This window comes from Schistocerca piceifrons, chromosome 8 (genome assembly GCF_021461385.2).
Source record: "Schistocerca piceifrons isolate TAMUIC-IGC-003096 chromosome 8, iqSchPice1.1, whole genome shotgun sequence".
NCBI classification, from domain to species: domain Eukaryota; kingdom Metazoa; phylum Arthropoda; class Insecta; order Orthoptera; family Acrididae; genus Schistocerca; species Schistocerca piceifrons.
In genome coordinates this window covers 462,144,504-462,170,096 of record NC_060145.1, presented here as the reverse complement: position 1 = coordinate 462,170,096, position 25,593 = coordinate 462,144,504, and the positions used below count along the sequence as shown (strand labels likewise).

Sequence of the window (25,593 nt, the reverse complement as noted above, 5' to 3'; positions counted from 1 at the left end):
AAATTGCCACCACGTCAGTGCACAAGTTCACTAACTTGATTAAAAATGTTTTGCACTGTGAAATATGCTTTCCCACTGTTGCCAGGAAGGATAGTGTCATTCAATGAAACTATACGGTTAATGAAAATTGTTGTTTTACCCAATTGCACATAAATTATTCGATAGCTTAGTTGTTAGTGTGGTAGACTGTCGAATTTTATATGATGATATCCACAGATTGGTGATTTGAATGTAACCTAAAAATATATTTTAACTCATTTTTAAAATGGCTCGAGAGTCCCCTCATATGAAAACCAAATTACAATTACAAACTACACCTCACTGTTCAGGAACAGAATGTTACTGTGTTTTCCTTGCTGTTTACACGTGCTTACATTTGCAATCGCTGTGCACACACGTCACGTTCAAAAAGATATTTTCTGGTTAATGTGACCACACACTTTTTGCCTTTATTAGAAACAACGTTGTTCTATTTATTTATTTTTTATCTTCCTTATTGTTTAAACTTGAAGTTTCATTGTCTTGTATAAAGATCTTCATCTTCTTGAGACAGTGACGTTAGTTTAGTCTCACAAACGGCCCTTACATTTGTGTTACCTGCATGTTTAACATGCTTTATATTTCTCCATATAGAAAACCACCTCATCCTATACCTCTTTGTACTGTGGGCATATGTTGATAACTTCTTCACTACTAGTAGTGCTTCCCAAAAAAGTGAACTGTTTGTTCGCAAAGTAAATGCATGTATTCTCTGTTATCCATTTCTCAGACTAAGAGTAATGTGAAGTTTTATATAGTACATTACACCATCAAAACAACTGCTACAATTAGTTCTCGCTAATGCTATTTTTGTATTTCATGTAAAACTTTTAAAAATATATCACCTTTCCAGGATTTGAACATGTCACCTCTTCGTTCAGAGTCAGATGCAGTATCCGTTGTGCCACAGAGCCCCTGCTAGGAGGAGAATCTCTGCTGAGTGTCTTCAATAGAGGAAATCAGCACTAAAATTTGCCAAGGATAGGTTCATTGTGCTTTGGGTCATAGCTCATGACTGATCGTTGACCATTTGGGTGTAACATATGGACCCACTTGCAAAAGTTCTAAAATTCCTTAGTTTTGAGTGAGTTTAATGATGTTGCAGGGTGCAGGTAAAAGAATATCTGTTGCCGCACATATCACCGCTCTAAATGGATCAAATATAAACACATCAACTTGTGCAAGGTTTTCACTATCAGCGTTTACAAAATTTCTTTCTGTTGTTACTTAAAAGTTGTAATTGCATTTTCCATCACTAAATAGCTAAAAAATTTTCAGAGAAAGTTTGTAAAAACAGTCAGAAGCTAGTAGACTTGGAAAAATTGCTCTACTCTGAAGACCTCAGGTACCATACACAGGATGTCTACGACCCGGGACAACAGGGAGATCCAGGAAAAACCCGGGAATTTTTTCATCCAGGAAAAAACCTTGTTTCACAAAGCGCCTAGCATACAGCGCACGTTGGTCAATCTATTATTCGTATGACTTTGAAATGTGTCCGTGTCGGTTTTTGAACATTGTTCAACACATTCTAAGTCGATTTATGAATGAACCATAAATTGATTTCTGAATGCGTGCATAGCGTACGTGATGTCTCTTCAGTCTATGGAATCCTTGTCACATCTAGAAATAAACTTTCCTGCAGACAAAAGGGGCTATACGAGCTGAGCAGAGTATAGCCGAACGAAAGAAAGACAACCGCTGTCTGATTATGTGGTTGATTGGGTTTGCGAATGATGAGCATTGTTATGATTACCAGTGAAATCCGTAAACTCAGGCTACCAGAGTGTGAATAAACGACTAACAGGAATAACAGGTAAGAAAGATTACGTATTATTCTCTTGGTGTATCTAAGAAAATGAAATTTTGACAGAAAATTTTTGGCCAGATTGCTACATTAGCAAGGGCCAGTTGTACAGTCTCCAGCTAGCAGCCACTTTAAGGTCTATTCTGGAAGTAGCACGGAAAACTGGTTGTACGAACATGTAACAATGCCTAACCGGAGAATAGTTGCGGGATAACTAAGCTGGTGATTCTGGCAGAGTTAGTGAAGTTAACCGGCGAATAAGCTTTGACATTGGCAGGAATAGATACAGAATTAGTGAGGACAACATTGTTTGTTAGAACGAGGAAGGAGAAGAAATGGTGACATCACTTAAATTATCGAAGAATATGACGATTCCAAATTTATATCAAAATTTCGCACTACTACTTTTCGATCTTATGCTTGAGAAACTGGAGCATATGAAGGAAGTGTAAAACTATTTCCTAATATAAAGCTTTATGCTTGTAGTAGACCTAATTTGATATTGGTACTTTATGAATTATATTCTGCTGTGTTACAAAATGACAATTTCTGCCAAAACAGTCTCGTTTATTTGGATTGTGTTAAAATTGCTGCAGTATTATAAAGCCCTATTTTGTTTTATCTCGCAGACAGTGACAAAATACCGGTAATCAGGTCGAGAAACCACACCAGTCTTGGGCCTATTTGTAATTACACCTTTTTCAGTATTAGACAACATCATTTCGATTTTTCATGTGGCAAAATGTTTGACCGACTTTGATGAGGGAACAGATCCTTTTGCAGAAAGGAAAGCAAGATGGAGAGAAAAAAAATTATAGGAGTTAGGATTGAAGAAATGTGCACTGTCTTGCTTGTCTCTTCTCTTAGCTTGTTTTATGTATCCTATACTTAATTTTATGTCACGCAAAGCAGCAAGTTGTTAGCTAATCGGGAATAAAGAGTGGAAATATTTTTTTTTTTTTTTTTTTTTTTTTTTTTTTTTTTTTAAAAAAAAAGAGGGGCAGGATGTCAAACTGGGTGACTAGAAGCAGGAGAGGCACCATAGGACATTTTAATTTCCATTGTCCAGAATATAGTGTGATGGCATCTAGTACAAAATATACACCTTTAAATTCCACAGACCGGTAATACAGTGACGTGCGATAGAAGAATGCTGTGTGAAGAGGTGTGGCGCTGCACTTTGGCACACTTAAGATCAAATAACATGTCTTACAATTCCTCGGACACGTATGTTTTATGTATAGACTCTTCAGAAAGATGTGCGCTACAAAATGAACATATTTTTGAAAATTAGGTTTTTTTTTTACGTCCTATCTCAAACGCTTGAGGGATGCCACTATCTACTATTGCCCCGGTTCGGAAATATCGTAGATATGGGTCTGATGCACAGAGCAGTCTGAGTTACAATAGGGAAGCAGGTAGTCTCCACGTGACCCGTGTTTACATTTAGTGATTTTGCTGTTTCCTTTTTGTCTACTGCACTCACGTCCAATGAAAACAAAATTGATTTCTTTGGCCGGGAGCTATCATGTGAATTAAATACATTCACATAATTACGGAAGGCTAAAATTATTATTATTAGTTTCAGATTTATTTTATTTCCACCTTTCTGACAGTCAAGCATTAATTGCCATGCAGAACAATGAAGTTATTTTTATCGGTTTGCTGAAGAAATTTTCTTTTATTAACCTTTTCCGCTGAGGCAGCCAATATATTTGAAACAAAGGGTTTAATTCCAGACTGTTGGCCAGTTTCAACTGTTCGGTGCATTTCAAGTGTACGTTTTCATCTTCTAGCACGTATGGCATTATGCCATAACAAAGAACCAGACATGAGATATCAAAGTACTGGTACCCAAGGAAATTTACATCCCAAAACCACATTGAAAAGCTTAATATCAGGGCAATGCCTACTTCACAGGAAATCTGGGACTCCTTTAAAAATCAGCTCTTTGATGATGAGCCATTTAGAAGAATTTATAGCTCAGAAGATCACACTTATATGTCGTTATTAAAAAATTTACTGGCACATTTGTGTGATATATCTTAAAATGTAATACGTGCATAAAAGACCAATATTATATGTGAAAGCTTAGTTTTTATTGTATCAGCATTATATATATTAATTTAAACCATTAACTTTTCCTGTTCGTGTGTTCGCGCTACTTAACAGTGATTGGCTGACTACACCATGTGTCCTATGCTCTGAATATCTGCTGTCATTGGCTGGCGAGATCACGTAACTGGCTTACAAATACACATAGCAATCTCAATTTCAATTCTTCGGAAAGTAACATGCGGTGCTTGGTGGAATTCGAGTTTATACTTTCGTAATACGAAAATTAAGGAAAGGCAAACCTACGTTTCTAGCATTTGTAGACTTAGAGAAAGCTTTTGACAATGTTAATTAGAATACTCTCTTTCAAATTCTAAAGGTGGCAGGGGTAAAATACAGGGAGCGAAAGGCTGTTTACAATTTGTACAGAAACCAGATGGCAGTTATAAGAGTCGAGGGGCATGAAAGGGAAGCAGTGGTTGGGAAGGGAGTAAGACAGGGTTGTAGCCTCTCCCCGATGATATTCAATCTGTATATTGAGCAAGCAGTAAAGGAAACAAAAGAAAAATTCGGAGTAGGTATTAAAATCCATGGAGAAGAAATAAAAACTTTGAGGTTCGCCGATGACATTGTAATTCTGTCAGAGACAGCAAAGGACTTGGAAGAGCAGTTGAACGGAATGGACAGTGTCTTGAAAGGAGGATATAAGATGAACATCAACAAAAACAAAATGAGGATAATGGAATGTAGTCGAATTAAGTCGGGTGATGCTGAGGGAATTAGATTAGGAAATGAGGCACTTAAAGTAGTAAAGGAGTTTTGCTATTTGGGGAGGAAAATAACTGAAGATGGTCGAAGTAGAGAGGATATAAAATGTAGACTGGCAATGGCAAGGAAAGCGTTTCTGAAGAAGGGAAATTTGTTAACATCGAGTATAGATTTAAGTGTCAGGAAGTCATTTCTGAAAGTATTTGTATGGAGTGTAGCCATGTATGGAAGTGAAACATGGACGGTAAATAGTTTGGACAAGAAGAGAATAGAAGCTTTCGAAATGTGGTGCTACAGAAGAATGCTGAAGATTAGATGGGTAGATCACATAACTAATGAGGAAGTATTGAATAGGATTGGGGAGAAGAGAAGCCTGTGGCAAAACTTGACCAGTAGAAGGGATCGGTTGGTAGGACATGTTCTGAGGCATCAAGGGATCACCAATTTAGTATTGGAGGGCAGTGTGGAGGGTAAAAATCGTAGGGGGAGACCAAGAGATGAATACACTAAGCAGATTCAGAAGGATGTAGGTTGCAGTAGGTACTGGGAGATGAAGAAGCTTGCACAGGATAGAGTAGCATGGAGAGCTGCATCAAACCAGTCTCAGGACTGAAGACCACAACAACAACAATACGAAAATATGCAGCATACATATTACTGCACGTCAGACATCTCTCCAAAAGGTGTTTTTTTCCTTTTATTCTCATTTTCTAAAGCACCGGGAAATTCTACGCAAATGTATAAAACCATAACCATTCAAAGGATTGATAAGTTATACAGTTCCAAGAAAAAATATACTGTCAATTAACAGGGAAAAACTATGTTTCCACCCGGGAGAAAGTTTATTTTTAACTGGGAAATCCGGGAATTTTTTTTCCTTGTCCGCGTATACACCCTGATACACCATCCCAACTACTTCGTGTGCTGGCAGATAGTGCAGTAAATGACTGTAGGTAATGGAATATATGATTGCTACACTTGCCTGTGGGTGCAAAGAAAATTCTCACAGTTGCTGAATGAATAGTCAAGATGTATCCATCCACTGGTGCCACAACCATATCCACTGGACAGTGTGCCTTGCCCTCTTGAAACACTGCTAGCACAAGTAACTGAACTAGCTAACAAGTCATGGCCGTACAAATATGACACTCCACACGAGCATCATGACAGCAATAATTGTCAAGCAGAAACAAATGTTTGTCCACCAGGCAGAATGTCTGCTGATATCACAGAAAATTTGGAACTGCAGCTAGGTGATGTTGACCATCCTTTGGTAAGGAAAACACCCCCGAAATCAGATGTGATCGCAGCTGACTTCAAAATGGACAACCTGTCCATAAAAGAGATCTCTCTGAAGCTACAATTCCTCATTGATCCAGGCTCTGATTTCTGTGTATCATTCTTCTCATCTTCCACAACGAAATGTTGACAGCCAGTCAGTTGTACACTGTGTGTGGAACTCCATTGTGTCACCTTAAATCTAAACTTCCATCTTAACATGAATTCATAAGGAGATTCATTCTTTCCAACATGTTATGCTCAATAGTTGGAGCAAATTTTTGTCTTGCAGACTCCTCACAGACCTTAACCACAGACATATGCTTGACACTACACAGTTGTCTAGTTGTGGACACCTATGCCATGCAAACCATGCAGGCATCAAAATGATCATTGCTGAATTGCCATTTGATGAGCTGTTTTCACCAGTTCCCTGAAGTAACGTGTCTGTCTGCTACTGTAGCACCAGTAAAACACTCGCTGGTGCATCACATTGTAACCACACAAGGACCACCAGTTCACACACGGCCTCGTAGTCTACCTTCAGGCTAACTTGAGATGGCATAGAAAGAGTTCCATTACATGTTGCCCTTCAAATAATAGCTGGGGCTCCATATTGTCCATAAGAAGAGAAACAATTGGAGTCCTTATGGCAACTATTATCAGCTTAATGTGAGAACGATACGTGCTCACTACCCTGTGCCATATATTGAAGCATTGGCTATGCACATTCATGGCAAGACAGTTTTCTGCCTGATAGACATTGTCTGTGCTTTTAATCATATACGCACAGTGTCAGCCGATATACCCAAAACAGCTGTTTCAGCAGATGCCATTTGGACTGTGCAATGCCTCCCAGACTTCCAGTACATTGTCAATGAAGTAACTACAAACTTAGTTCTGTTGTGTCTAATGTTGTCAAACAAGGCAAAGCAGTTATAGTCTGTTCATCATAAGAATAAACCTGATGTAAACAAACACAAACACGATGAGGTTCTGGAGCAATAGCACACGTACACTGGTGGTGTTATACTCTTGGAGGTAGTTCCGACTTTGATACATCAGATATCGTATTACTAAGTTATGTTCAATGAAACTTTAAGATATTCTAATATATTAACAGCGATTAACATTTTTCTGAATCATGCTTTAGCTATGTAGTTTTTATTTAAAAAATCGTGTACAGTCACAGTCTCTGTTGCACTCTGATTGTTGCACTGTTAACACGCAGTATGTAAATCGCTGAGCTGCTTCTTGCTACGTAGTGAAACGCATGTGAAACACGGTTAAAAAGTGCTGAGAAGTAGGCTGTGCTTAATGATTTCACAAATTTACATAAAAAAATCGGCTTTGGAGTTTTCTATGGACTATATTTGATTCATTTAAGATACAAGTACCCACAGGATGTACAGTGGAATCGGTGGCATAGTAGGTTGATTATCTGGTGCAGTTCATGAATTGCTGGTTCAAGTTCCGCCTCGGTCTTCTTTTTTCTTTTTTTGAAATACCTACATGTTGTATTTGTAAAATTCATCATTTTTTTATGAATAATGCATGTCTTCTTGTTTCTAATTACGTATACATGTGAAATTCCTGTTTCCATTTCACATATAAATTCTTAGTTATTGATATTTAATGCAAGTTTGTTAATGAAGATTGCTTAAATTAAGAAAACATAAAAGTTCAATTTTTAGGACAAAAAGGAAAAATCCAATACTCTTTACTTGAACTATGTTCATTGTTTTATACCACACATGTAGTCTCTGATGAACCAGAGTGATAGGTGTTGTAGAAACTTGAAAAACAATCCGGAACTAATGCACGCATCTTTATCACATGTCACTGCCAAACACTGGTGGGATATAGAATGGCATATTGTAAAAGATGATGAGATAACACAGTGCCTGGGTGGCTTTGTAGATTCTGTTGTTGATCGACTCGTTATAAATGTAGCTGATGACAGTTCCAGAACTGAAATGTAGTTCTGATATTTGGATAAGGAAGGATTTAAGAGATTGCCAGATGACTCACTATAATTAATACCTTCAGTGGCTACAGTATTCAACCATATGGTGAGATCCCTGCAGTATGCTACTGCATCACACGCAGCTTGCTCAGAAAAATCATACTGTTTATGTTAAGAATTTTCATCATTCTTCTTTGTAATTAGAAAACTACATTAGGTGAGAACAAGAGTATTTTATGCTTTCTGTCTGGTCACCTAAGAAGTGTGCAATAGTGCCGGTGTTTTGCTAGACTTTTCATTCTCATTAAAAATATAAATGACATTCGAAGTTATATTGTTTCTCTGCTCATCTTTTTTTACGTTTCAACTGCAACTTCTCACATCGTTGCAGATGATTTGGACCAGCTGGCTGGCCAGTGCTGTCAAAGTTAAATGTGCTGGTAGAGGTATTGTCCCGTATTATCGCTCAGTCTGTGTGCGTATAACGCAGTATAGAACATGTACTTATGATCGTACTTGACTGTACTGGACACGGCTTGGCTTCTGCTCCATGTGAAACAAAATCCAACGTGATTCAAGCAGATGTGAAAGAATATATGGTGTAACGTTTACATCAGGTTTATTCTTATGATGAACACAGTGTATCACATCTACAGCAATTGTCCTTTAGAACATAGCTTAGTGATTAACGCAAAAAAATAGTCTTTGGAATGGCTGAAGTAAAATTCTTAGTGTACCTTACCAATTCAGAATGAATCCTTCCATCTCAAGAGAAAGCAGAAACTCTTTCTCAGTTTCCACAGTCCACTAAAATACCCGGTGGTTATAATTAAACTTTTCCTATTTGACACATTATAACAAGGAAACTAATTATGGTACAAGAACCAAACTTGGTAGTAATAATGTCAAGGACATGAGGAAGAGAAACAATGCAGAATCAATTCAAGTGAAACACTTTTAATGTGTTGATACGGTACATCATACGATTACATACCGGTACCATTATTGCTGAAAAAGAGGGGGTCAATATGGCGCCATCAGTGTTCAGAAGTTTCTGAAAGCACAGGAAGCATTCTGCACAGCAGAACAAAGCATGTCCTTAGGTATGCTGGCTACCTTTTATGATATGCTGCGCTTCAGATCAGCACATGTGAATGTTCCCCTGGGAAACCCTGACCTTCAGGTAGCCCCACAACAAGAAATCACAGGGAGTGAGGTCAGGTGATCATGCTGGCCAAGCATTTGGAAACGATCGACTGATAATTCAATCGTTTCCAAATGTGTTTCAGCGAAGCAGGTGAACTTCACGAGCGATGTGCGGATGGTCCCCCATCTTGTATGAAAACTGTCGAGCTCAATTTCTCTCTCTCATGTAGAGTGGGTATGACGTGCTGGCGAAGCACATTGCAGTAACGCTGGCCAGTCACACTGCACGTCTTTGGTCCTCTCACCCATCAGAGTAAAATGAGCTTCACCTGTCCATAGGATGGTCCAGGGTCAGCCCTCGTCAACTTTAATCCTTGTGGGAAAGTGTAGAGCAAAGTCAGTGTGTCATGCGTCCTGTGGTGCAAACTACTGGATCTTGCATGGATATCATTTCAGAATGGTTTAAAGGACCTTCCGTACAGTGGACCACGGGATGTTCAACTGTCGTGACACAGCAAGTGCACTGCCTGAGGATTGGGAATTGCACGCAGCATTGTCTGCCACAGCAACAGCAATTTCATCCACTGCCTGTGGTGCAACTAGTCATCGGCCTCATGCCGGAGCGACACCCAGTTCTCCAACTGATTCAGACTTCTTCATGCTCGGCATAACAGGTGGAGAAAGAGGACCCTTCCATAGACCTTTCAGCCCATAATATTCTTGAAGTGCAGCTGCAGCATTACTATTGTTTAGATAATAGTGTTTCACCAATAATGCCTTGCTCCTTTCGTCCAAGCTCACGTTGACACGTCAACAAGTGCACTGCGACTGCTCTGCTGTGTTAGCCTATGAAAGACAGTGACTGATCACAGCACCTGGTGGCCATAGTTGGAACTGGTTGTTGCTGCTTCGATGCATGGAAATCTTGCACCATTACTCTGGACATTAATGCTACCAAGTTTGGTATTTGTACAGTAATTATAGCCACCTGGTACATGAATTACACCATTTCTTGGGCTCCACAAATTTTTGTCAACTTTCTGGGAGCAGTTGTGCATTATTGGCAGAGCCTTTCAGTGAAGTTCTAAAAGGCTTGCTTAAACCTGGAGACATGCTGCAGTGGACTGACAAAAAGAAAGTATACTTTGCCAGAGAGGTTGCTAATTCAGAAGCCACATTTTTAGTTCATCCTCTTCCTGATGGTCCTCTCACAATTATGGTGAATGCATCAAATATCATCAGAGCTGTATTACATCATCATTTACAACATGACTGGCAGCTATGATCGTCAACTTGATGCAGCGTATGCCTCAGTCAAAAAGTTTAGGCACAACCTTGACTTCAGATATTTGCCGTTCAGGCTATAAGCCACTTGTCTTTGTCTTCTGTCAGAAGCCAGGCAAGGCATCACAGTGTGAGCTGTGGCACTTAGACTACATTGTGCAGTTTACAGTGGATATTCGACAAGTTGATCGTGAGCAGAATGGGCCTTCAAATGCGCTACCTCACATGGGCTCTATTGCAAAAGAACTCGACATCATAGCACATGCCGATACCCCCCCCTCCCCCCCTCTTTTGTGGATATGTGCGTAGCGAGCACGGGACCCCGAGCTAATGTGGCCCTCCTTCCTTTCCGGGCTGCATACCTCCCTTTTCCGCAACCCCCCCCCCCCCCCCCCCCCCCCCCCCCCCCCCGCCCTCCCTTCACCTCTGGCTCTTTCCTTCCCTTTCTCGCCCTCTGGGAGTATGTTTTGTGCCTACGTCCGGAGACGGACGCTCGTAAATGTAACACATTCTTCGCCTTCTCTGCTTGCATGTCTTCATCCTTCCTTTGTTCTTCTCTTTTCCTCACCTCTTCTCTTTACTCTTTTCTCCGTTGCAGCGTTTGAGACCTCTCTTCTTTCCTTTCCCTTTCTCTTTTTCTTCCTCCCTGTGCGTGTTTGAAGGCCGACCCACGCACTTCCATGCGTAGCCGGTGACGGGGTAACGCGTAATTTCCCGCCCGGGTAGACGGGTAGGACACATACGTACCCCCTGGTAACGGCCAGGCCCAGGGAGGGGTGATTACCCGAGCTGATGATACCTTCCGAAAGTGCCGATTGGTCCCTCTGTCCGTTTGTCGGGAGGTGTGACCTGAGGTGTGAACAATCACCTAAGGCGGGAGTGCCCTCAGAGAGGCCCCCCACAAGGGAGGAGCGCGCCATCGGAGACGCCGGTAATCGTGGGGGATTCTTCCACTATGTATGCTCACAAGCGTAAGTTCACCGAGTCTCAGCCACAGACAGTTCTTCCATCGTTGCCACAGTTCCTTGTTGTTTCTCGGTCTGACGAAGGTCACGACTTCTCCACGGTCAACCCTTTCATTATTCAGAAAGGTGTTGACGCAATTGCAGGTCCTGTAAAGTCTTGCTTGTTCCAGATTACAGAATGGCACCTTGTTGTTAGAAACAGTCAGCGCCCTCCAGGCACAAAAATTGCTGCATACTTCACTGCTCCACACCTTCCCTGACCGGGTGGAAGCACACCACACTTTAAATTCCTCACGTGGAGTCGTTTATACACGCTCCCTCGACGGATTGTCTGACAAAGAAATTCAACACTACCTGTCTGACCAGGGCGTAATGGCTGTTCATAGAGTTATGAAAAGGGTTGACACGAACATCGTTCCAACCCGTACTGTCTTCTTAACATTTGACAGAGTTCAACTCCCATCGAAAATAAAAGCAGGCTATGAGATAATTTCCGTTCGCCCCTACGTCCCAAACCCTACGCGTTGCTATCGGTGCCAGCAGTTCAATCATACCAGCCAGTCCTGTTCCAACCCGGCCAAATGTGTTACGTGTGGCAAGGATGCCCATGAGGGTGCTTGTCCACCTCCATCCCCTCGTTGCATCAACTGTATGGGTGACCACGCTGCTTCCTCTTGAGATTGCCCCATTTTTAAAGACGAAAATCTCATTCAGGAAATCAGAATGAAGTAAAAGGTGCCGACCTTTGCTGCTCGAAAATTATTCGACAGTCGAAAGCCCACCGTGCCTCAGACAGGAAAATACACCACTGTCCTTGCCTCTCCTCAGCCAACAAAGGAGGCGGCCACGCAGACTTGCGATCTCACCTTTAGTGACACGGTCGTCAGATCGGCCAGTGCAAGGATCGCCCGTTCAACCTCCCCACTTTCGCCTGCTCAATCTATGGCTCACCCTTCATGGGGTTCTGCTAAATCTCGATCCCAAAAGTCAGACACCCGGACTTCCAAAAAAGAGCATACTCGTGAAGATTTTTTGCGTACCCCAACTTCACAACCATCTGCTCCTCCTTCATCTAAACTTCATGTTTCCAAGAAGGCTAATAAGAAACCCAGTTCCTCTCCTTCTCCGCTACGGCGTGTCTCATCTACAGCACCACCTGGCGGTAACAGCCCTCGGCCGTCTTCTGTGCCGCCGAGGCGCACTGCTGGCGGCCGATCAACAGGCCGATCGCTGGTGGCTAGGAGCTGCTCCTGAACAACCTATGGATCAGGATCTTCTGCCTTTGGCTGAGTGCCGTTCCACGCTGTCGGTTGCAAGCTCTGAGCAGTCGTTGAGTTGATGGCAACCTTGGTCACATTCTTCCATTTTCTGTCCACCCTATGTACATTATCCATTGGAATATCTGCGGAATTCGAGCCAATCGGGATGAATTGACGATCCTCTTACGATCCTACTCGCCGGTCATGTTCTGTCTTCAGGAAACAAAGCTGTGTCCCCATGACCGCTTTGTCTTCCCCCATTTTCAGTCAGTCCGATTTGATCTCCCCTCTGTTGAAGGCACTCCAGCACATGGAGGACTCATGATTCTTCTCCATAATACTCTCCATTATCACCCAATCTCCTTAAACACTTCCTTCCAAGCAGTCGCTGTCCGTCTTTCCCTTTCTGGATACACCTTCTCTCTTTGTACTGTATACATTCCATCGTCCACATCAATGGCACGAGCTGATCTCCTTCATCTTCTTGGTCAGCTTCCACCCCCCTATTTTCTGGTTGGGGACTTCAATGCCCACCACCCGCTTTGGGGATCTCCACATCCTTGTCCACGTGGCTCACTATTGCTAGACGTCTTCCACCAAGCGGATCTTGTTTGCCTCAACACTGGGGACCCTACTTTTTTGTCTGCCTCCACGACAAATTTCTCTCATTTGGACCTTTTGGTCGGTACTGTTCCGCTAGCTCGGCGCTTCGAATGGTTTGCCCTTGCTGATACACACTCGAGTGACCACTTTCCATGTGTCCTTCGATTGCAGCCACAACTGCCATATATGCGCCCGAGACGCTGGAAGTTTGCCCAAGCCGATTGGAAACTTTTTTCGTCTCTAGTGACATTCTATGACCGTCACTTTCCTAGCATCGACGATGAGGTCACTCATATTACAGACGTTATTCTTACAGCTGCGGAACGTTCAATACTTCGCACCTCCGAATTGCCCCGGCGCCCCCCAGCTCCTTGGTGGAACGAGGCATGCCATGACGCAATACGTGAGCGGCGACATGCTCTTCGCGTTTTCAGACACCATCCTACATTGGCCAACTGTATCCGCTATAAGCAGTTCCGTGCGCGGTGTCGTCGCGTCATCCGCGATAGCGAGAAGGCAAGCTGGGACTTCTTTACTAGCTCATTTAACACCTTCACTCCCTCCTCGGAAGTTTGGAGTTGGATTCGACAGTTATCAGGCGCGCCTAGTTTCTCCCTGGTCTCTGGGCTCACTGTCGCGCATGATACATTAGTGGACCCCGTCGCAATTTCTAACTCATTGGGTCAACACTTTGCTGAGATTTCGAGCTCTTCAAATTACCCGCCAGCGTTTCTCCCGAAGAAACGTGCAACCGAAGTGCGACCTCTTGCTTTCTCCTCTCAAAATTGCGAAAGGTACAATACTGTTTTCTCCATGCGGGAACTCCAACATGCACTCTCTTCTTCTCGCTCCTCCACCCCAGGACCGGATGGTATCCACATCCAAATGTTGCTGCATTTATCATACCATAGTCTGCGTTACCTCCTTCGCCTTTATAATCGAATTTGGACCGACAGTACTTTTCCCAGACGATGGTGGGAAGCTATCGTCGTTCCTGTTCCGAAACCTGGCTAGGACAAACTTCTCCCCTCTAGCTATCGTCCCATTTCTCTCACGAGTAGTGTATGTAAGGTTTTGGAGCGTATGGTGAATTGCCGTTTGGCTTGGTGGCTGGAGTCCTGCAGTCTTTTAACACCTGCCCAATGCGGTTTCCGAAAGCATCGTTCTGCAGTTGACCATCTTGTTGCTCTCTCTCTCTCTCCGGAAATGCCAACCAGCAGCAATATTTTTTGATCTGGAGAGAGTATATGATACCTGTTGGAGGACAGGCATCCTCCGCACACTGTTCTCTTGGGGCTTTCGTGGTCGGTTGCCCCTTTTTCTTCGCGAATTTATGGCAGAGCGCACATTTAAAGTGTGGGTGAACACTACTCTCTCCCGTACTTTCTCCCAAGAAAATGGGGTACCCCAGGGCTCCATGCTAGGTGTTGTACTGTTTGCCATTGCCACAAATCCAATTATCGATTGTCTCCTTCCTGATGTCTCGGGCTCCCTCTTTGTGGACGATTTTGCGATCTACTACAGCTCTCAACAGACCAGCCTTCTTGAACGACATCTCCAAGGCTGTCTCGATCGCCTCCACTCTTGGAGCATCGAAACAGGCTTCCGCTTTTCTCCCAGTAAGACCGTTTGTGTTAATTTTTGGCATCGTACGGAGTTTCTTCCACCTTCCTTACATCTAGGACCTGTCAACCTTCTGTTTTCGGATGTCGCTAAATTCTTGGGTCTTATGTTTGACAGAAAACTGTGCTGGTCCTCCCACGTTTCCTATCTTTCGGCTCGCTGTCTGCGATCACTCAACACCCTCCATGTCCTGAATGGTACCTCCTGGGGAGCGGACCGAGTGGTCCTTCTCCGCCTCTGTCGCGCCTTAGTGCGCTCGAAATTGGACTATGGAAGCATAGTTTACTCCTCTGCTCGGCCGTCTATTCTTCGGCGTCTCGACTATCCACCACTGTGGATTACGTTTAGTGTCTGGAGCTTTTTACACTAGCGCTGTGGAAAGCCTTTATGCTGAGACTGCTGAACCTCCGCTGTCCAATCGGCGAGCTGTCCTTCTAAGTCGTTATGCTAGCCATTTGTCTTCCATGCCTGCTAATCTGGCCCATGACATTTTTTTCGACGCCTCCTCGGATTTAGGGTATGCAGGCCGCCCTTCCTCCCTACTACCACCCGGAGTCCGCTTCCGTCAACTGCTCCATTCTCTTTCCTTCCGTTTTCTTAAAACTTTCTTGATAACTTGGGGTACAACACCGCCTTGGCTCCATCCTTGGACCTACCTGCTTCGTGACCTTTGTCAGTTTCCCAAGGATGGTACCCCTTCACTTGTTTATTGTTGGGCATTTTCTGCTCTATTTGCACAAATGAAGGAAGCCACATTTATTTACACTGACGGCTCAAAAACATCGTTTGGTGTAGGGAGTGACTATATTGTTGGCGACACCCCAAATCGATTTCGGCTTCCCAACCAGTGTTCGGTTTATACTGCGGAGCTTTACGGTGTTCTCCAGGCTGTCCAATACATCCGTCGCCATCAGCGGATACATTATGTTATCTGTTCAAATTCTCTCAGATCTCTCCTCAGTCTCCAAGCTCTCTACCCTGTCCACCCCCTGGTCCATCGGATTCAGGACTGCCTCCACTTGCTCCACTTGGGGGGCGTCTCGGTGACGTTCCTCTGGATCCCAGGACTCGTTGGTATCTGTGGAAATGAGGCGGCCGATATAGCGGCCAAGGCTGCAGTCTCTCTTCTTCGGCCAGCTATTCGCACGATTCCCTTCGCCGATCTACGGAGCGTTTTATGTCGTCGTGTTGTTCTTTTATGGCATGCACATTGGTTGACACGTCCCCATAATAAATTGCGGGACATGAAAGCTCTTGCCTGTCTTGGACCTCTTCCTCCTGAACGCGTTGTCGGGAGGAGGTAATTTTAACTAGACTCCGGATAGGGCACTGTCTTTTTAGCCATCGACATCTGTTAAGCGGCGATCCTCCCCACTTGTCCCCACTGCTCTCAGCTGTGGACGGTAAGACATCTTTTACTTGAGTGCCCCTATTTTACTCCTTTACGCGCCCGTCTACAGCTGTCACCTGAAATATTGTCCATTTTAGCAGATGACACGCACTCAGCCGATCGTGTTCTTGAGTTTATTAGTGCCAGTGAGATGACGTCAGTCATTTGAAGCTCTTTTTGGGGACAACCAACCCCTTTCTGTAGTGGTTTTTTAAGCTTTCCATCTGCTTTTAGTTCCTCCAATTTTTTGAGTTTCGTTCCCATTGCTTCTGGTTTCCATTTTCGTTTTTTACCTTTCCATAAGTCACAGACCGGGCGCTAATGACCATAGCAGTTCTGCGCCCTAAAAACAAAAAAATTTCGATACTCAGGGGTCAATGAACTGAAGGCATTCCTCGAAACTCCAACAGGCTTCCAAGTCTTACGAATTCGTATATCGTGCTGGAGTGCAGTACTAGTCTGCAATGTATCAATGCCACAAGCGCAACTGTTACAGCCAATTTCTGCTGTAGGCAATGTCCTCTCATCGCCACCCCTCTCTTCCAGGAGTACAAGCTACTGTACGACTAGTGAAAAAGTGATTTCTTTGATCAAATATCGAGAAGGGTTGCAAGGCACTTGTCTGCCAGTGCAATGCTTGGCTATGGAATAAAATAACTTGACACATTACAGTCCCATTGGCACCTTCAGCCTATCGAGGCAACGATTTGAGTGTATCCGCATTGACATTATGGGACACTCACTGCCGTCAAAAAGATGTCAATACTGCCCAATAGTGATTGACTGTTTCTCTTGTTGGCTTGAAGGGTACCCAATGAAAGATGGAACTGTAGCCATGACCTCCTTTTGTGAGTGGATTCCACGTTTTGGTGTTCCCCACCCCACCACATCACCACCGATCAGGGCCAATAGTTAGTCACACCTCTTTAAAGCGCTTTCCACATTGCTTGGCACCTATGAATTGAAACCTGTGCCTACCACACTCGTGTCAGTGTTCTCTTTGTGTATGACTGCATTGACAAAGGCTTACTCAGATGCCATAGAGTATTGGACTAGTAGCCTACCTGTTGTCCTACTAGACCTTCCTACAACTTTCAGAGACCACCTTAATGCAACTGTGGTTGAATTAGTGTATGGACAAACACACCTTCGCTAATGTATCAAGGTTGTTGAATGGTAGACGGAGCTAGATGCAATGGACATTCAATTTCGGCAATTGTAAGGGAATTCAGTATTCAGAGAGCCACAGTGTCAAGAGTGTACAGAGAATATCGTATTTCAGACATTTCCCCTCACCATAAACAACGCAGTGGCCACTGAAAGATAAGCAATAATGCATGAAATAACCGCAGAAATCAATGTGGGACATACAATGGATGCATCGGTTACAACAGTGTGGCAAAATTTGCCATTAATGGGCTATGGCAGCAGATGACTGACGTGAATGCATTTGCTAATAGCAAATCATCGGCTGCTGTGCCACTCATAGGCTCGTGACTATATCAGTTGGACCCTAGACGATTGGAAAACTGTGGCCTGGTCAGACGAGTCCTGATTTCAACTGGTAAGGGCAGATGGGTTCGAGTGTGGCGCAGACACCACAGAGTTACAGACCCAAGTTGTCAACAAAGGACTGTGCAAGCTAGTGGTGGCCCCATAATGGTGTAGGCTTTGTTTACATGAAATGGACTGGGTCGTCTGGTCCAACTGAATCAGTCATTGATGGAAAATGGTTATGCTCAGGTGCTTGAAGATATTTGCAGCCATTCGTGGGCTTAATGTTCCCATACAAATGTGGATTTAATTTTTATAAATGACAGAGCGCCATGTCACTGAACCACAATTGTTCACAATTGGCTTGCAGAACATTCTGGACATTCAGGCAAATAATTTGGCTATCCAGATAGCCCAACATGAATCAAATTGAACATTTATGGTACTTAATTGAGAGGTCAGTTAGTGCACAAAATTGTGCACTGACAACACTTTCCCAATTATGGACAGCTATAGAAGAATGATGGCTCTGTATTTCTGCAGAGGTCTTCCAACTACTTGTTAAGCCCATGCCATGTCTAGCTGCGGTATTACGCTGGGCAAAAGGTGGTTTTACAGGATGCTACCTGGTGCTACTGATAGAAGATTTTTAACATCCTGCCGTTACCGTCCTATCTGCTAACAAAGGCTCCACCTCTGTTGTTGCAAGGATTACCTTGCAGAAGCACTCACAAATCTGTCAGATTCGTCCCTCTATGAATCATGCCACAATGATTCCATTCCAGCAGGATCTCCAGCCTCTTCTCAAATCCTTAGGCCCATCCCAGAACTCTCCCCAGAGTACATTTCTCTCCTCACTCCCTGAACTCTTAACTTCATCATGCTTCCTGAAGTCCATAAACCAAACCATCCGGGACGTCCCATTGTAACCAGTTACTGTGCCCGCACTGAGAGAATCTCTGCTGCCATGGGACCAACACCTTTCGTCTATTACCTACAATCTCCCCTCCTGTACAAAAGATACCAACCCATTCCTTTCACCAATTCTCCATAGTTCCTGTTCCTTTACCATGTGCTGCCCTGCTCATCACTATTGACGCCACCTCCCTTTACATTAACATCGTCTAATGCCCATGGCCTAGCTGCTATTGAACACTACCTTTCCCATCGCCCAACAAGTTCCAAACCTACAACCTCGTTCCTGGCCACCCGGACCAACTACATCATCACCCACAATTACTTCTCCTTTGAAGGCATCACCTACAAACAAATACGGGGTATGACAGTGGGCATGGTACCATCCTTTGCCATCCCATTCATGGGTCATCTAGAGGAATTCTTCCTAACTACCCAGGATCAGAAAGCTCTCAATTGGTTCAGATTCATCGATGACATCTTCGTGATTTGGATTTAGGGTGAGGATACCCTACCCACATTCCTCCAGAGCCTCAACATCTTCTCCTCCATTTGCTTTACCTGGTGCTCCTCTATCCAACAAGCCACTTTCCTCAAATTTGACCTCCACCTCAGAGATGGCTATAACAGTACCTCCATCCATACGAAACCTAATGACCGCCACCAGTATCCCAACTAAGACAGCCGCCACCCATTCCATATCAAGAAGTCCTTTCTGTACAGCTTAGCCACCCATGGCCATCACATCTGTAGTGACAAGCAGTCGTTTTTGAGATATATTATGGGTCTCACAGACCGAGGCCTTCACAGACCGTAATTACTCTCTCAACATTGTACAGAAACAATCTCCCACTCCTTACCTTCCTCGTCACTGTCAACCTCCCACAATCCCACCATCTGTCCACAGATGAGCATTCCCCTCATGACTCAGTACCACTGGGGACTGGAGCAGCTGACTTGCATTCTCTGCCAGTGTTTAGACTACCTCTCGTCGTACACTGAAATGAGGAATGTCCTACTCACTATCCTCCACATCCTCCCATAGTGGTATTCTACCACCCACCGAATTTACACAGTATCCTCATCCATCCCTACACAACTCCTGCTCCCAATTTCTTGCCTCATGGCTCATATCCCTTTAATAGACATTGCAAGACTTGCCCCATACATCATCCTGTGATTACATAATCCACTCCAGTCACAAGCATGACCTGTCCTATCAAAGGCAGGGCTACCTACAAAATCAGTCATGTGATCTAAAAGCTAAGCAGCAACCACCGTGCTTTGTTCTACGTGAACGTGACTACCAGCAAACTGTCTGTCCACATGAATGGCCACTGACGAAATGTGGCCAAGAAACAGTAGGACCACTCAGTTGCTGAGCATTATCCAACACATCATCCTCCATTTCAGTAGCTGCTTCACAGCCTGTGCCATCTGGATCCTTTCTAACAACACCAGCTTTTTGGAATTGTGCAGGTGGGAACTCTCTCTGCTTTGTATACTATGTTCCCAAAACCCTCTTAGCCTCAACCTTCGTTTGTCATTCTTCACTCACCTATCCCGTTCCCTGTTCCCACTCCACAGCCTTCTATTCCACAAGTGCAACCCACAGTCTGTCTACTTTTCTCCTTTTTTGCTCCTGCCCCCTCCAATTCCTCACCCCACTCCCTCCGTCTAACTTCCCAACTGCAGCTAGCTGCCCTACCCTCTCTCCACCTCATTTTGTACACTCCCACAAACAGCACTTTACTATCCCCCACAGGTACCCTGCTCTTTCTCTCCCTCCCTATCCCAGCCTTCTCTTTGACCCACCACCCATATTGCTTCTCCCATCATGCACAGTTGATTACAGTCTGGTGTCAGCAGACAGAGACAGTGGTGGTGTAGGAGATCTGTGTGTGTGTGTGTGTGTGTGTGTGTGTGTGTGTGTGTGTGTGTGTGTGCGCGCATGTGGGTATTTTGTCAATTGCAGAAGATAGTCTTCTTGCTGAAAGCTTACATGTGTAGTAGTCTTTCTGTTGTGTCTGTCTGTGACTCAACATCTCTGTTATATGCTGAGTTGCAATCTATCCTTTCCGTAACATTGTTAGTATTCCATCCTGAATTTTCCATTGTTTGATTTTGCCTGACAGCTTTCCTTCCACTGTGTAACCCAGTGCTGTTTTCCTTTGTTATTATTTTCTAACACTACTGTACTCGGTACCCATCCTTTTGTTTCTCTTCTTTCCTGTTTTGTACGGTTACCTTCCAAACTGCACCGTACACCTCGCTGATTGATATTAGTGCATCATCTCAAGTCCCCCATTACTCTCACCTGCCCCCCCCCCCCCCCCCCCCCCACCCCTGCCCCTTTCTTTCTGCTCTCACTAATCTAATTTGATCTAGGCACACCTGCTGTCCCCCTTCTTCATACCAATCCACCCACTGAACTTCAACCCACATTATAATCTCTTTTATTTATCCTTGATCTCATTGTGTTTTCTCATTAATTTTAGTTTATCACCTTTTCCTATCGGCCTTCTCCTTTAGGTTTCATCATGTTTCCCCATACTTCATCCATTCTGTCGTCTTTGTGATTTTTCTCATATATTTTGGTGTATTTTGCGAATTTTTTTGCACATATTTCCACATTATTTACAATTTTTTACGCATTTTTGTCCTCCAATGCGAATCCTTGCTTCTTCCACCTGTGCCAATACAGAAGAGTTTCCTTATCCCTAGCCAGAATCCAGTCCCAAATGCTGTTTGTGTATTGTTTCTTGGCTCATGGCATTGCCACAAATGACCTTACCATCAAATTATCCATCTCCGGCTGCAGCCCCTCCTTCTACGATGACCTCCATCTGTTAAAATTCCACCATTCCTTAACCGTCATAAACGTAATCCATCAAAACCACGAGATTCCACCAGTCCTTCACCCTCATCAACATAATCCAGCAAAACCATGTGTATCTGGCCAAAACCACCTTGCAGTACCTGCTCTCCATCTTTGAAATTTGCTTGCTGCGCCATCTGCAATTCCTGAATCCCATCTCACACAGAAACTCATGCCCTCCAGTAACTAGAGCAGCATGCACATCATCACCTCAAAAAGCTCTCCACAACCTGTTCACATCCTGCTCTCGCCTTGGACTACCACTATCCACCACCTCTGCAACAGCCTCCAAACATCCCCCACACCTCTTCATAGCTGACAAACCCTTCCTTGTGGATTTACTACATTTACTGCACCCTCAAAAACTTCCTCCCACTCCCACACAGAATCCAGAGCCTAAACAGACCTGAAACATGATCATGGATCTTTGCTTCAAAAGTCTTAGCCCCACAGAAGTATCAGTCCTCTCCTAAGGTCTTATATTTTGCCCAACTCCCAAATTAGTCCGTACTGGACTTGTTAAACACTCTCTCTCTTGCCAGGTCCCTACAATGGAAACACTTTTTTGCCACTCCACCTTAGTCAATCTGAGACCAACATTGAATCTGGCTGGATTCAGTTCACTCTTTCCACCTATTATCCACACCCAAATCATCCCCAGTTGACTTTCCAGAATTTGTAACTTCAAACCTTGCTTAATTAACATTCCCCAGATCCATGAGCATGCAAGTTAACCTTACATATGCAGAAAGAACCGCAGTCCACCACCTAAAATCTAATCCCGACATCATCAGCCTACCTGCTGACAAAGGGTCAACCACTGTTTTGAACTGCACAAAGTGTGGCAGGAGGAGTCCACCAGCTGTCAGATTCGTCCAACTACAAACCTTGCTACAGTGGCCCTATTCCGGAAATCTAGCAGAATCCCCAGTCTCTCCTCAAATGGTTTAGGCCCATCCCAGAACCCTTCTTTCTTTGCACTCCTACCTCCTACACACCACCTCAAGACCGCAAACCAAACCATCCAGGACATGCCATTATGACCAGTTACTACGCTTCCACTTAGAGAATCACTGCTCTAGTAGACCAGCACCTTCAGTCTATTACCAGCAACATATCATCCTGCCCAGCATAATATTCTTCACTTTAATGAGTGCTTCACAGCCTGTGCCATCTGGATCCTTCCTACTAACATGAGCTTTTCTGAATTGCACAGGTGGGAACCCTCCCTGCAATATATCCTACGTTCCCGTAACCCTCCTGGCCTCAATCTTAGTCATCGTCCTTCCCTGTTACCAGTCATCGTCCTTCCCTGTTACCATTCCACAGCCCTCTGCTCCAAAAGTACAGCCTAGTTTTTTTACCTCGAGAAACTACCTAAAATCTGACACGAATGTGGGCATGTAAAGCTATGATTGATAATGCAAAGGAATATTGGCTTGTTACATGTGGCTCAGCTGTCTGTGCCCAGACTTTGCTAAACTGCTGTGAGGCAAGTTTTTGTTTCATGTTTGTTGAGGGCACAGCAGTCTCGACTGACATCTTATGAAAGTAAAATCGCGTCGACAGTGTCATTTCACCCCTAAGGTGCTGCTAGTGGCACTGTTCCATCATTGCAGATTTCAAATCACTGTGACTCCAAATGTTAGAAGAAATTATTTGTGTTCTTCTGATCGTTTCTTACTATTCTTGTAACTTCCCTTGCACACTTTTTGGTTTTTTAGTGTATACTGGAGCGAGGAACAGATGTGGTTCATGGACAGAGAATTCAGATATTTAATTATTCTAATTAATATATAATAAGATATTAATATATAATAAGACATTTAATTATTCTACGTCTAATATCAAATAGTAAAAGTAATACATAACTTTGTTTTCTATAGTTGCAGCGTCAATTACTAACAGTAGATTTGAATGTTGAAATGCATACAGGTGCAAAGGTGTAGAATTAAGTCAGTCTTCAGTGTGATGACTATTCCATAGATGACGAGCCCTGGCAGCTACGAAAGTCTGTAAGTGAATCAAACAATGGAAAATCCAAGGATGGAATGTAACAATACCAGAGAAGGAAAGTTGCTATTCTCCAAATAGCGGAGATGGTGAGTCGTGATAGGCACACAATTATAGCTTTTGGCCATTAAGGCTTTTGTCAGCAGCGCACACACACACACACACACACACTTGCAAACGCAAACGTAACTTGCACACATGTCTGCAGTCTTAGAGAACTGAAACCACACTGACAAAGGCCTTAATGGCCAAAAGCTATAATTGTGTGAATCTTTTTGTTGTACCTATCATGACTCAGCATCTCCGCTATATGGTGAGTAGCAACTTTCCTTCCCTGGTATTGTCAAAGTCTGTAAATGTTATGAAATAGCAAACACAGAAAATGGGGCTCCCTGCATCAATGTTTGAACTAATTATTTAATTGGATAGATAAAGAATCTACTCACCAAATGGCGCTAGAACACACACGTAAAAGACTTATGTGACTGGCAAGCTTTCAGATCCAGTGGCTCCTTCTTCAGGCAGAAGGGTGAAGGAAAAGGACTTGGAGAGGTCTAGGAAAAGGGGTAGGTTTTGGGTAAGTCACCCAGAACTGCAGGTCAGAGGAGAGTTAGCGTTAGGGATGAGAAGGAATCTCTCTCATCCGGTATGGAAAGTCTTCCATGACCTGTGGTTCGTGGTGATCTTCCCGAAATCTACCCCTTTTCCTAGATCTCTCCAGTCCTTTTCCTTCACCCTTCTTTCTTCCCTTTCAATCCTTCTGCTTGAAAAGGAGGAGCCACTGGCTCCGAATGCTTGTAAATCACAACAGTTGTTTATGTGTGTGTTCTGCCACTGCTTGGTGAATAGGTTTTTAATGTATCCAGTTAAATAATTTTATCAATGATTGAATGTTTGAACTAAAATAGGTCTGCCGCTGGAGCTGTGGAGAGGGCATGCTTGCATATCACTGGCAGTGACGTAAGTGTTCGTGGTAGCACACTTGTGCTGAGGTGGTGCCTGTAGGAAACATGGCAGCATGACTGCCGGCACGTGTGTTTTAAAGTACGGCCAACCGGGTGGCAGCCTATACAGCAACTACGGTCTTTTAGGCATAGTTTTTTTCCATGTGGTAATCACTGTTTTTTAGAGTTTCGTGTGAAATTCACATTTTGAATTTCTTGTACAATGTGTTATTGCAGAGAGGTGTCTTCATGTATATCCAGGAGTTTAAATTATAACTTCTCCATACATTATTGTAAAAGTAAGCGTTCCTCTTATTACAATCTCATATACACTGTTGATGGATAACTCTGTGACTGGCACCTGGTGTAAGTCATTTTGGTCTTTGCTAAACATGTATATTATCTGTAGTGCTTTTTTCTCATACATGTAGTTATGTAACTTTTTTTTTTGTTACAGAAGAAGAAAAAATGGATGTCTCCTCAGCATAACCAGAGAATGACCCACCAGTATGCTTGAAGCTGTAAATTGTTTGTTGATGTGAATTGCACCTTTTACTGTATATATGACAATAAAAATAATTATAAGTATTGTGTTTCTTTCTTATTTTCTGTAGTCAAGTTTTGTTCTCATGGAGTCAGGTAATGTTCTCAGGCTAGCAATCATTGTTGCTAATAGTCTGTGAACATGGCTCGTCTCTTTTCCTATGTTCTCTTGTCTGAGTTTCATCAGTTGAGAATATTATAATATTAGGTGGGATATAATTAAGAAAGCAGTAGCGTTATCACGTTATTGTAAACTATATTCTGATAGTAATGTTCACATTACTTCCTTTCAGCTTTTCTATTCATGTTTGGACTCGTTTGGACTAAGTCAGCAATTTGAAGCATAATCTTTTGAATTATGATGATTTTGTTTGCAGCATTCATTTATTGTGCAAGTTCATTACATACTTTTCAGTTCAGAAATTATGCAGGTGACTTGTAACATGTCTCTTGTTATGAAACTAATATTTAAATTAAATAATAAATTAATGATTTTGAAAGAGAGCAAACAATATGGGAAATTAACGACAGTATTTTCTACTGTGACTGTGCTGAAATTATGTTAAAAGTAGAATGACTTCTTGGCTCACCCTCCTGATACACAGTTCAAAGGTAATCAGTGG

The 25,593-nt window shown here is 43.3% G+C and overlaps 1 protein-coding gene across 1 annotated transcript in view; it reads left to right on the top strand.

The window, feature by feature from the left end:
* The window catches only part of LOC124711948 (ruvB-like 2), a 124,876-nt gene extending 99,861 nt beyond the window's left edge, over nucleotides 1-25,015 (top strand). The window contains exon 11 of the mRNA XM_047242215.1: nucleotides 24,885-25,015. Within this exon, the coding sequence (XP_047098171.1) occupies nucleotides 24,885-24,916 (32 nt within the window). The 3' untranslated portion in view covers nucleotides 24,917-25,015. The remainder of the gene's footprint in view (nucleotides 1-24,884) is intronic.
* The last annotated feature ends 578 nt before the right edge of the window (nucleotides 25,016-25,593 follow it).